Consider the following 13,830-nt stretch of genomic DNA (forward strand, 5'->3'; position numbering starts at 1 on the left):
GCTTCCTACAAAGAACCTTTAGAAATTAGACTCTGTGCCTGTGAACAGAACATTTAATATATGTATATCTTGAAACAGACTGAAATTAGATTGTCATGGAGCAGAAGAAGGGATAATGCTTTTCTGTGCTTAGTCTGTGCATTCTTTGTTTTAGAACAGCAGAGCAACCATTTATAGCACCTTCAGATATGTTTAGAGGTGGTTTGTGATGAGATTAAGAGATTCAAACAGCAAGGAGCAGAATGAAAAGTTACATTCCTTGACAGGGGCACATGCATCACTAGGGTGAATAATCTGAATCTCTGACTTCAGACATCAAAGCCGTTCACTTTCCTTGATCTCTAGAAATGCTACTGAAAGCAAGTGGTATAAATTCCTTCATTGGTAGGCTTGGCCTTGAGACCATTCGCTCCAGGGTTAGTAAAATGAGCCCAAGAAATGTGTTTATTGGTTTAGCTGTGACTAGGATCTAAAGTGCACAGGATATATTTTCTTTGACACATTTTATTTGTGTACCGTACCTCTGCAGACTTCACCTCTGACGCAATAATAGAAAAAGAAAAATATGTAACTATAGAAACAATACACTGAAAGCAAAAACATAATCTTTAAAAGAACAAATGAAAACTGTTTCCTTATAATAAAAATACCTAGGTATTAAGACAACCAATTTATAATTCCTTGTCAGACAGGGAAACGGATTAAAACACATCGACTGAAACACCTGCAGATGGACCTTTTTGGGTTAATCCCAAATGTTACAGAAATATGATAAAGCACTCCCTAATTGTATATGTCTTATCCAACATCCTGGTCAAAACATTTTAGCTGTCGTATTTAATGTTGATGTTGGTTTGAAAGGTCTTTCAAATATTTCTTGTATTTCTTCTCTGTGTAGCAGCTGCTTTCCATTTTGAAAGGGTTGATAAAGGGTTCCATGTGTGAGAAGTCTGATGTAACCTATTCACATTTCTATCAGAAATTAGCCAGTCTTTTTACTATATGTAGGATTGGTTGCAACAAATTACAACATATGAAAGGAGATACATGGGAAAATAATTATATTTACTCCATCTTCCCGTATCTCAGTTTAATTGTATTGATCGTGGGCTACACATTTCATAAAGCAGGAAATTACTTCTTGATGAATCTCATTCTTTTTCTCATGAGTATTTGTACTTGAATCTCAAACTGGCAATCAGTTGTTGGATATCTCATTTGTTAATCTCTTTATAGGAATTAACACAAATCTTTCCAAAGAAATTATTATAGGTATAGTAAATATTTGCTATGAGTGAGCATGCTAATATTGGATTTTTTTTCCCTTGGAACCCAAGTCTTCTTTTTCCTATTATACATTTAGTATATTCTGAGCACCTTTCTTCCATCTCATTGTCAAGATGTACATTTTAATGCAATGTTTTCCTTTTTATCTGCAATTAATATTCTTGCTTTAAGTGACACAAATTGGACTTAAGGATGAGTCAAGGATTAAAACCTTGTAAACTGTCCAGAGTTGCTCTTTGAGTGAGATGGGCGGTGTCATGTTCGCCGTTTCAATGTCTTTGATACATCGTAACGTTTCGCATGTCATTAGCAGGATGCGTGTTTCATCTTTCTCGGGAGGATGGGAGTACTTATCTTTTGGCTTTGCTCTGGAATGTATTTGCATTATCTACTGCGCTCAAGGTTACTTTCCCAGGCTAGCAACTCTGACGATTGCTAGCACCTGTGCCGGGCGGGGCTGTTAGGAGGGAGGCGGGATACGTTTGCACCAAGGGTTTAAGTTTGTATTTGGCGCGCTTTTGCTCATTCTCAGCTTTCTCTGTATTTGCCTTTAGTTCCTTAATAAATCAGATTTCATATAGCAGCCTCTTGTGAGTCTGAGTATTTGGGCTAGGGCAATCATTACAGGCGGTGACTAAATTTGATGTATAAATTCATACATACATACATACATACATACTATTTGGATATAAAGTCTATTGGCTGCATCCTGAAATAGTCGATCTGTTCCTGGTCTCATTAAGTGGAATTTGAACAAGATAACCATACCAATATAAATGCATTGCCCCCTCTCAGAATTGGCATATACAGTTCCACAAACAAAATGTGTGTTGTCAAAATAGTTGATTTTTCCTGCTGGTGGAAGGAGGTGCCAGCTCGTACAGGCTTTTTTTTTTTTCTGAATAATGACATAGATTGTTCCACAGTTCCTACAGCCTAGTGTAATGCTTGTGGCTGTAGCGCATTCAGTACAGATAGAAGGGAGTTTTTCTAATTGTTAATAAGCATGAAGGAAAGGTCAAGTGCTAATATAGCAGTGTCTGTAGAACTCTAAATAATTGTAACAGTCAGAACCACACAATGGGTATGCTTTTTTCCCACTTTTGAGAGGATGAGGTAGTATACAGTTGGTGTTCTTTCCTTTCCTAGTAGTTGCCTTTAGACCTGATCTGGTTAACATTTTAACGATTGTGTGAAAACTATGTATGGGATGTGATTTTTTATTATTATTTTGGGGGCACACATAAGATATTACCAGAGTCTCTAGCCACATTGCTTTTATGTTTGAAAATCCATAGGTTAAGATAAAAAGTGAAGAAAGAGTAGTGAAATTAATTGGATTCCTCCTTTGTCCCATTCCTTCATTTTGTTATCTTTTTGAGACTCTTTTTAGGAATTCCTTTCTGATACTGGGGGAAATTAAGAAGTGGTCACCTACAATAAAAATAGAAAAGCATTAGGAAAGCTTAAAATGCTAACAACAAATTGTTCTCATCCAAAAGAGCTATATCTGGTAGGTAGGTAGGTAGGCTGGCATGTAGATAGATGCTGGAGCCTGAAAAGAGCTATGGAGGAACCTAAGCTGAGTCATAATCTTTTTTTAAAATTGCAGATTTTGTTATCTCACCTTTATTGTTTTTATAACGGGAAAACATACCTAATACTCCTTCCTCCTCCTATTTTCCCCACAACAACAACCCTGTGAGGTAGGCTGAGTGAGAGTGACTGGCCCAAAGTCACTGAGCTGGTTTTCATGCCTAAGGTGGGACTAGAACTCACAGACTCCAGGTTCCTAGCTTGGAGCCTTAACCAGTAGACCAAACTGGCTCTTCCACTTTGCTCTTTCCTGGAAGGAAATCTAGGCATCTGAGAACTGCTGGACTGTTTCCTTGTGTAGGAAAGGAGCTGTGACAGAGTTATCCTCAGTATCTATAGCACCTGTGTAAACTTCCCATTACTTTTGCATGAGAATTTTTGACACCTGAAGGTACTAACTTAAAACCATTTAATCATAGTAGGCAATTTCGCTGTTATTATCGCTCTGGTTTGGGATTACAACATCACTCTAAAGCAACATCAAGGAATCTTTATCTTTGTGTCAGAACTACAGATGATCAATATTTGATGCCTTGAATGTACCTGTGAGATTATGTTTCTTGTTCTTATACCAAATTGTTGTAAGCTAGAGTGCATTCTTTTAATGAAGCAGTAATCTGTATTACAGTTGCTTAAAAAGAATCACAATTCAGAGCTATGTGTCTGTTTTATAACCCTATTACTAGACAATTGGTTCCTCAGCTGTGCATGTGTGTGAGTGAACAAAACCAAGCTAAATTATGTCTTTCCAGCATGTAGCTTGTAGAAGAAGAAGCATCAGAATGAACAGTGTCCAACCATATGGAAAACATGGTGAAATAATTGTTAATGCTTTGTTCAAATGGCCCTGATCTTTAGCTATAATACTACCTAAATAAGCGTTTTCCTCCAGATGTGGAATTTTTATTCTTCAGGAAGCAGAAATACTGAGAATATGGGGAAAAATCAAAACATTGTTGGCTGATCATTTTTGGCATATAAATTGTAGAAACTTAATTCTTAGAATTAAAGACACAGCACCTATTTTATGCATATTCAGAAGCACTTACTGAAAACGTTAATGCAGATCCAAAAAATAAAAAAAAATCTTTTTCTTCTTCCTGGAAGGAAGGAAATAACATTCTCACAGTAGGATCAAACTCAGGCAGTTGGGAAAAGATAAAATCGGTAATTAAATTAATCAGTAATGGCAAATATCTACACCAGGTGGGTTAATAGATAATGTATATAATCTTGTTGTTGTTTATTTGTTTAGTCGCTTCCGACTCTTCGTGACTTCATGGACCAGCCCACGCCAGAGCTTCCTGTCGGTCGTCAACACCCCCAGCTCCCCCAGGGACGAGTTTGTCACCTCTAGAATATCATCCATCCATCTTGCCCTTGGTCGGCCCCTCTTCCTTTTGCCTTCCACTCTCCCTAGCATCAGCATCTTCTCCAGGGTGTCCTGTCTTCTCATTATGTGGCCAAAGTATTTCAGTTTTGCCTTTAATATCATTCCCTCAAGTGAGCAGTCTGGCTTTATTTCCTGGAGGATGGACTGGTTTGATCTTCTTGCAGTCCAAGGCACTCTCAGAATTTTCCTCCAACACCACAGTTCAAAAGCATCGATCTTCCTTCGCTCAGCCTTCCTTATGGTCCAGCTCTCACAGCCATATGTTACTACAGGGAACACCATTGCTTTAACTATGCGGGCCTTTGTTGTCAGTGTGATGTCTCTGCTCTTAACTATTTTATCGAGATTTGTCATTGCTCTTCTCCCAAGGATTAAGCGTCTTCTGATTTCCTGACTGCAGTCAGCATCTGCAGTAATCTTTGCACCTAGGAATACAAAGTCTTTCACTGCTTCTACATTTTCTCCCTCTATTTGCCAGTTATCAATCAAGCTGGTTGCCATAATCTTGGTTTTTTTGAGGTTTAGCTGCAAGCCAGCTTTTACACTTTCTTCTTTCACCTTCATCATAAGGCTCCTCAGTTCCTCTTCACTTTCAGCCATCAAAGTGGTATCATCTGCATATCTGAGATTGTTAATGTTTCTTCCAGAGATTTTAACTCCAGCCTTGGATTCCTCAAGGCCAGCTTGTCGCATGATGTGTTCTGCATACAAGTTGAATAGGTAGGGTGAGAGGATACAGCCCTGCCGTACTCCTTTCCCAATCTTAAACCAGTCCGTTGTTCCGTGGTCTGTTCTTACTGTTGCTACTTGGTCGTTATACAGATTCTTCAGGAGGCATACAATCTACACCTTTTAATTAATGGGCCTTCATAAACAGCCTTACCTTTTTCTCACATAATGGCACCTTAAGCTTATATGTTTCATAAAGTTAGAAAAGATTCATTAAAATGATTAAACAGTCATTGGCCCTTTTTACTCTTCCATTTTTAAAATGTCCAGTCGAGTAATTGAAGTATTGGATTGTTTGGTGTGGTATTTCAGTAACAAAAGAATTTAAGCCTTTCCAAGAGAGCTAATCTGTATATGCAGTTCATTTTATACGGGGGATGCCCTCATTTATTTGCCAATAGTATCTTAGTATTCTAACAATGGTACAGATGAATTTGGACAGATTTTTGCAAAAGCAAAGCAAATCTACATACGTATATTCTTTGTCATTGGATTTTTTTTAATCAACATCTAATTTCACATGAATTGGTCATTCTACTAGGGGTCTAATGACTAATTTTGCATTCAAGTCATTTTAACTGTTATATACACCAGTTAGTTTCAGTAGCACTGGTTTGGACTTTTGGACTAATAAGTAGTAGCTTATCTTCCTGAACTGTGCTTGAGACAGGTCCTACAATTTTGCTATGATTTGTTGTTGGGCATTTTGCTGTCTCTCCTCCTTCAGAAAATGTCTAGCCTAACTGAATAATGTTATAATGATTAGTATGAGGGGAGGCGTAATGACAACATCTTGAGGTTGGAAACCATAAATCAACAAAACCATATTATTTAGTTGCTGGTATAACTGCTTGACCCCCAGGTATATGCATTTCCCGCTGAACTGTGTTAACGCATAAGACATCCTTTCTAATGCTAAAAATATAAAATGCCTTATGTGCTAATACAGTCCAGTAGGAAGTCTGTATATGTAGGGTCAAGTATAATAAATCTAGCTGATTGCAAAACATCCAGAATTTGGGTTGCAGTAGCATAAATTTCCTACTATATTCTATAAATACAAGGGACAAGTTTATAGAAAACGTCAGGATCTCAGTTTATATAGAGAAGAGAGGAAGGAATAATAGTGATATTTACAAAACAGAATTGTCTCTTTTTAAAAAAAAACACTGCCATACTAGAAAGAGGCTTGGAATGATTTCAGAATCCCATGAAAGTCAAATGATTTGTATTTGTACGTATGAGTGTGTCCGTGCGTGCGTGCATGTTTTTCAGTCTCTTTCCTTACATGGAAAGGGAGGGAAAGAAGATACTTTTTCTCATTTACTAGTTGTCATCTACCATTTTCACAGTTCTGGCTTCAATTATATTCCTTGTGGTTGATGAACTATACATTTTGATGAATCAACTGATTTATATCCTAGGGACAGAAAAGAACTCTCCAGTATTATGCATTAAAATTGCTGATGCTGTTGTTATTAGACTGTCCTGTCTTTCTAGCCAAAATGGGATTCAAGAGAAAATCATAATAAAATACAAAGCAAACAAGCAATTAATTAAAACCACAAGTAACATAATATTTCAATAAACAAAAAGTATAAGTACACATAATGACAATATAAAACAAACACTACACTAAAAAAATCTTGGTGTCTTTTCTGAAAGTAAAAACCAAACCACAGATCAAACAGCATCAATTTAATTAAAACCATTAAGTGCCACAAGTGAAATTACTAAGTCATATTTAGTAAGTGAACCACCAAGAATGTGATGATGTTAAAGTATTTCCACTTATTCTTCAATCTAGGTATTCAATCTAGGGACGCGGTGGCGCTGCGGGTTAAACCGCTGAGCTGCCGATCGGAAGGTCGGCGGTTCGAAACTGCGCGGTGGGGTGAGCTCCCGTTGCTAGTCCCAGCTCCTGCTCACCTAGCAGTTCGAAAACATGCAAATGTGAGTAGATCAATAGGTACCGCTTCGGCGGGAAGGTAATGGCGTTCCGAGTCGTCATGCTGGCCACATGACCCGGAAGTGTCTCCGGACAACGCCGGCTCCAAGGCTTAGAAACGGAGATGAGCACCGCCCCCTAGAGTCGGACATGACTGGACTTTACGTCAAGGGAAACCTTTACCTTTACCTTAGGTATTGAAGTGTTTCCATACAGATGGTCCCTGGTATTACAGTTCAAATGTTGCTGTGCATTTAGCTTTCCCCCCTTACACTGTTCTCCAATAGAGTAAACCAAAAGTTCAAAACATGATGGGAAAGTATTAAAGTGAAAAACAGCTAACTCTTTCTCCCCCTAAAAAAATGTGTCAATAAAGTAGGGTGATTTCACAGTGAAAGCTCATTTGGGCTTAACAGATTTTTAGGCTGTCCAATTCCAAAATGAACTTGACAAAGTTTAAAGGAATATTACATAAAAATAATAACCGTACATAAAACAAGAACCATCCAAGAGAACAACAAAGAATCCTTCCACTTTCCCCCCTCCAGCTTAAAGGGGCATGTCCAGCCATTCTAACCCAAATCCTAGGGGAAAAGCCAGATTTTTAAAGATTTCTTGAAGGCAGGCAAGGAAGAGGAGGGCTGTATGAATTTCTTGGAGGATGCTGTTCCACAGGGCAGGTACAGCAACAAACATGGTGTACCTCCTGAATCCTGCTAGATGATATTGCTTAATTGACAGGACTTAAAGCAAGCCAATTCCATCAGAGCTCTCTTGAGGGTTCTTCGCTTTCCAAGGACTAGACACACCACAGTGTAGCAAATCTGTACAAAATGCTTTATCTCAGCCCATACCTTCCCCAACAACAGACAATTGCTCTGGGTCAACTCCACCCATTGAGGACTTGCAAGTTGCTGTTGCCACATAAATACTTTCAGTCCTTTCAAGTCTCAAAGTCTATAAAGTAGGATTCAACCTTTGCCTTTTTCCAAAAGTTCTTGCACTAGTTGGAATGAGGTGCTGCCTCAGTGTGGTTGTTCCTTTTCTAGTTGCTGCCGAGCTCCAGGCCAAGCTCTAAGCTCTGCTCTTAAGCAGATGAGCTCCTAAGCCAAGCTCCAGGCAGGAATCCCACCAGGATATGCTGCTTGTGGTCCTGGCAGTTGATTGATAGTCCTCTTGTCTGCCTGTAATAGCTGTCAGTCTCCAGATGTCACCTCCCACTTCGTCGCCTGCTTACAGTTTTCCTATCTTCTTTTCTCCTATACACCAGCCTCCCTACTCTGTCTTAGTATTTGCTTTTGTAAGCTAAGAGCCTGGGTGGGGTGAGACTGCCTCTGAACATCATTTAGCCAGGCAGCTGGAAGCCGGAGCAGATGCTTGTGAGTAACTTTGTGAGTGAGTAAGTGAGTGAGTGAATGGTTGCATGAGCCCATCTCTCGGTTTCTGGGGCTGTAAGCTTTTACAAACCTTTGAGAAAGAAAAAAAAAACATGAGCTGTGCTGAGCCTTGGGGAAATGGGGGTGAGAAGCATTTCTGCCTGGCTGCAGCTGCTCTTCCCAATGCAGACAGCAATCCCAGCTTCACTTCCTCACAAGCTCATAGAATGGACAGGCACAATGGAAGAAGGCAGTCCCTCAAAGAGCTATGCCCTATGCCACATAGGGCTTTATAGGTGAGGACCAGCACCTTGAATTGCACCTGGAAGCCAACTGGTAGCTAGTACAGCTTGTAGCAGTGAGCTTCCCACACTGCTTGTGCCACTGTATTCTGGACCAGCTGTGGTATCTGAACGGTCTTCATGGGCAGCACCATGTAAACTACATTGCAGTATCCACCCACGAGTGCCCAAGGCTGGAGTGACCATGAGGAGGTATAGAAAGTAAGGGAGGTGACTTTAACAGAAATATGCAAGAACTGTTACCTAGGCATATGGGGTTGAAGTAGATAAAGCTGTCTCTTCTTCCTTCACTTTTCCTTTCCAACCATGATGTGAGAAATCACTGAGGACAGAAGACAGTTTTCTCAAGAATGTTGCCATGTTCCTTTAACCTCTCCAACTTTCTCTTTCAGAAATTAAGATTAGTAGTAAATGGGTGTTGAATGTTTAACTGCTATATTAATGGCAGATGGAATGGCATAAAAATGTGAATCTTGTAAAAATTTCAAAGTGCATATATATAGGCAAATGTGTCCATGTGTATGTGTTTCTATTAGGGAAAATTAAAACATGGGCCATTTTCTTATCATCTTAACAATAAAAGTTATTGTTTAACAATATAAATTCCTATAGAATTGTATATTTTGGCGTATTTATGAGATATACAAAGCAACTTTATTTATAAATGTGAATTGTATTGAGCTTTACGGCCTTGAGTTAAATAATAGCACTTTAACTACTTAGGACTTCAAATAAAACAAATTCTAGAGAATTGTCAGGACTCATATTTAGCACTGACTTGTAGTATGCTGTTGTTTTTTCTCTTTGAATCTTTAGGAATATGATGTTATCTAAGAAAACTTCAAACCAGGACAGCTAATGGACTAGGGATTTCTGTTGGAGAAATCTTTTTCCCTGGAGATATAACAATACCATTATTCTAGTGCCTCACTGTTGTTGGAACTTTGGAACTAGAAGACATGTCCATTGCACTCAAGCAAGTTTTTAATAAGGACAAGACATTCCGTCCCAAACGGAAATTTGAACCTGGGACCCAGAGGTTTGAGCTTCACAAACGAGCACAAGCCTCACTCAACTCTGGAGTGGACCTGAAGGCAGCTGTGCAGCTGCCCACTGGAGAAGATCTAAATGATTGGGTTGCTGTTCATGTAGTTGACTTTTTCAACAGGATCAACCTGATCTATGGAACTATCTGTGAGTTCTGCACAGAGAGAACCTGCCCTGTGATGTCAGGTGGGCCTAAGTATGAATACCGGTGGCAGGATGATCTAAAGTACAAGAAACCTACAGCATTACCAGCACCCCAGTATATGAATCTTTTGATGGACTGGATTGAGGTGCAGATCAACAATGAGGACATATTTCCAACTAGTGTAGGTAAGTTTATCCATGTCCAAGAATTGTTCACTTTGAATGGTTTTCTCCTAGAATCTGTTGATCGTAGTATTTTAAAAATGGAAATTTTAACAATGGAAATTCCAATACTTTTAATTAAAGGTTAGATTTTTGTCAGTTGTGTAGTGTATATGAAAAAATGAATTGCAAAGAGACATTGGTTTGTATTTGCTGCGGAGGAAGACAAAAAAATGGTTGCGGAGTAGCAAAACAGAGAAGTGATTAAGTCACCATTTCTGTGATTGGTGGAACTTAAATACTGTCATATAAGATTGCTATTGAATTTATATACTTTAAGGATTGGCAAATTTGTAAATCTCTCTCTTATGAAGAGTGAACTGAATGTGATTCCATGAAGCTATGTATGTTTCTAGTTCTCAAAAATGAAAGTAAATTGAAGGAACATGATCAGAATAACTAGTATATTGAATATTTATGCTTTTTAAAAAAATAGTTGTGAAAAACCTGTAGGCAATATAAAGCTACAAATATATATAGAGAGAGAGAAGGAGAGAGAGAGAGTCAGTCAATCAGTCAATACTATTGTATTGGAAAAGACCTATTGACAAGGGTCTGAATGAGACAATATATTTACTAAGACCAACTAAAATGTACAGATGTTTAGAAGGTTTGTTACCTGGTGATTCTTCATCTTATATTTGTTATATTTATCATTCATTTATTCAATTCAATTTTGGTACCACCTCAGAGCAACTGTGGGCTGCTTACAATATAAAAAACAATCCAAATAAATAAGGGAAATAAAGAATACAATAAGGGAAATAACAAAACAGCAATCCAGAGCACATCAACACTTATGCAACATATATATCAAACACCTCTAGCATCTACCCTACCCCAAGATTGGGAGAATAGCCAGGTCTTTAAGATCTTCCTGAACGCTGTGAAAGTGGGAGCAGTCCGGATTTTGGGGCAATCTCATTCCCGAGAGCAGACACTGCAACAGAAACATATGATTTGTAATCAGTCTTAAGGACGATATGGCTTTTCTACATTCTACTATTTTATTTAGGACCAAATCCAATGGCACCAAATGGCAGTGGTGCCATTTTAAAAAGGTCCATATGGCAGGGTTGTACATTTTAGAATGTTATTTATAGTACTACTTGTAGTGCCAGTAAATAGCAGCCTGATTAATTTTGTTGTTAAATTCTGGCAGTATCTTTGTGGCAGGTTTGATTCCCTGCTTCCTCCTCCCGGATGAGTAGCTTTGCAGTGTGCGCCTTCTCTTGATCTCTGTTTGAGAATACAAATCAAGCAAAGAACAAACAAATCAATATATGAATCTCTGCCAGTTTCTCCTTCCTGGAATCTGTTCCTTTTATCCAAGTAGTTGTAATACTTGTGGAAGGACTTCTTTTATTCCTATGTTGGTCTGATCAGAAACATGAAATATAGATGGATTGATGGATGGAGGGACATAGATAGACTTAGGTCCCACCTTTGTTTTGTACAAGTGAAGGCAGTGCATCTAGTGCTCATGCCTCCTGTTTTCCCCATGACAGCAGTCCTGTGATGTGGGTTGGACTGAGAGAGAGTGACTGTCCCAGCCACCCTCTGTGCCCAGGGGAGGACTAGATCTCCTGCTTTCGAGCCCAGCACATCAACCACTATACCAAACTTGCTATAAATTTGTATTTATTGTAATTTTTATTATATACATTGCAAAGGGGCCATAGTGAAGAAGCATCTTATATTTTTAAGGGTTCTCCCGTTATTAGCAGTCAGTTGAGTGAGCAATAAGGCATAGGATGGGTTGTATATAGTCATGCATAGGCTATGGCCGTGGCAAGTCCTTTCACTGCTGCTATTCTATCTGTTATTACTTAGTTGGAATTAAATTATGCCTCATTCTTAACAATGTCCCACCTGTGTTGGATTGGGAAAAATACACCCAACCAATCAGAGTCTTCGGAAAGAGTTCTTCCAAAGATCTGGACTTGTCAAGAGGTAATTAAGAGCTATTTGATTAGAAAGTAATAAGAGGCTTTACAGAAAGAGAACAGATATGAACAAACCTCTGATTAGATTAAGCATAGCCCATGGCATGTGGCAAAAAAGCATAGTGGCAACATACATTATTTCTTCTCTTTTTGTGGTGATAGTGGTGATGTTTTTGGAAAAGTACATTTGCTTCCGTCATAGAAAATGCATAGCATATAGGAAAAGAGCAGTTCAATGGACAGCCCAAGTGTCGTCTATCAGACTGTACCTTCACAGATGGTTTATAATGGTGGAGTTAGGCCTCCATTATTAGTAATGAGTTTGGTTTATACTGTTGTGTGCTATTAAGTACAGTACTCTGTGTTTATGCCCTTAGAACTTCATTTTTATTGACCTGATTTATGTTTCAGATTCCCTTAGCATTTCTAATGGCCTTTTGCAGAAGTATATGCTTTCTGGGTTAATCTTTGTAAATCTGCCTCCTTTAATTTTATATGCATCCATACAGAGTATTTAGAGAAGGATTTCAAGAAATGCAGTTAAGAAAGACTTTTGTTTGAGAACTAATTCTTAAAGGGAAAGCAAGTAATTTCTGAAAGAACATGGATGCTTTGAGATGAATCATTTCCCTTTCTCATTTTTTTGTGTTTGCCCTCTCAAGCGATACTAAGATTCATTATAATACATTACTAGTAGAAGCAGAGGAATGAATGTTGCACTGATAATTTAAACTAAAAACAAATATTTTTGGAGTTACTTTTTAAAAAGGAAACTCAAAACTTCTGCAAGTACTAGGTCAAAGTTTTCTGCTTTGAATTCTTAATCCCCCCCTTTTTTAAATTATACTGAAAATATGTGTGAGAAACAGTGGGGTAGCTGAATTGTAGGGGCAGATGTTAAATCCCCAGCCCACTTCTTGATATTTGAAGATAGTTTTTTGATGTCACTATAGGGCTGAGATTCAGTCAAAAAATTTTCAGATTCTAAATTTTCTAAAGAAAATTTTCCAACTTGGATAAATTTGGCAGTTTCAGAGTTGTATGGTGTTGCTTTTGAAATTATTGTTCTTTTTTTAAAAAAAAAATAGCAGGGAATTCATGTCTCCCTTACTAGTTCCAGTAGCTGTGAGATGGGAGAAAACTAGCTGGAGAAGAACGACAAGCATCTCTTGTCTTTTCCTGTAGCCCCCATGAATGATGGTGCTGCATGGATGGCTTCCTGTTCCTGTTGTGATCAGACAGGAAGGAGCCAGAGGCACTTTTTCATGGTGCACCATGCAGGTATGCTCTGTGATCCTTTCAGCTCACTGGTCATCTCTGTTGGTCATTTGCTCTGCTAGACCCCTCCTGGTGAATCGCAATATCTAATCTAAGCAAAAAACAAACAAAACAATAATGTATCATTGCAGTGTATCAGATTACATAGACTAGATCTGAGACTAATGTGGCTGTTACAATATAACTAGATAACCGTGTGACCTGTTAGGTCATCCTTTGAGAGAAAGGTAGTGCAGTCTGATGTGACCAGAATGAACATTAAATTTTAGGCTGACCATATTTTTTTACCCCAATGCTTGGATGGTCCTGTGATCATCTAAGAAGAGTATATATCATAAATAGAAAAATAATTGTAGAGGCAAACAAACATCAATAATGAGTCAGTATTTGCTTACCTAAACAGGTAAACAGAAAGACCATGGGCGGGCAAAAAAGCAGTGGGAGTGGGAACGACTTCCAACTTCCTGCTGGCTTTCTCATTGACTTTGCTTGTGGGAAGCTGGCAGGGAGCATGGAAATCACAATCATGTGACTGCAGGGATGCTGCAATGGCCAGAACTTT

At 38.5% G+C, this 13,830-nt stretch overlaps 1 protein-coding gene across 1 annotated transcript in view; it reads left to right on the forward strand.

The window, feature by feature from the left end:
* MOB3B (MOB kinase activator 3B) overlaps positions 1-13,830 on the forward strand; it is a 96,796-nt gene that overhangs the window by 30,733 nt on the left and 52,233 nt on the right. The window contains exon 2 of the mRNA XM_063294995.1: positions 9,448-10,008. Coding sequence (XP_063151065.1) covers positions 9,591-10,008 — 418 coding nt within the window. The 5' untranslated portion in view covers positions 9,448-9,590. The remainder of the gene's footprint in view (positions 1-9,447; positions 10,009-13,830) is intronic.

Source organism: Candoia aspera, chromosome 2, assembly GCF_035149785.1.
Source record: "Candoia aspera isolate rCanAsp1 chromosome 2, rCanAsp1.hap2, whole genome shotgun sequence".
In the NCBI taxonomy this organism is placed as follows: domain Eukaryota; kingdom Metazoa; phylum Chordata; class Lepidosauria; order Squamata; family Boidae; genus Candoia; species Candoia aspera.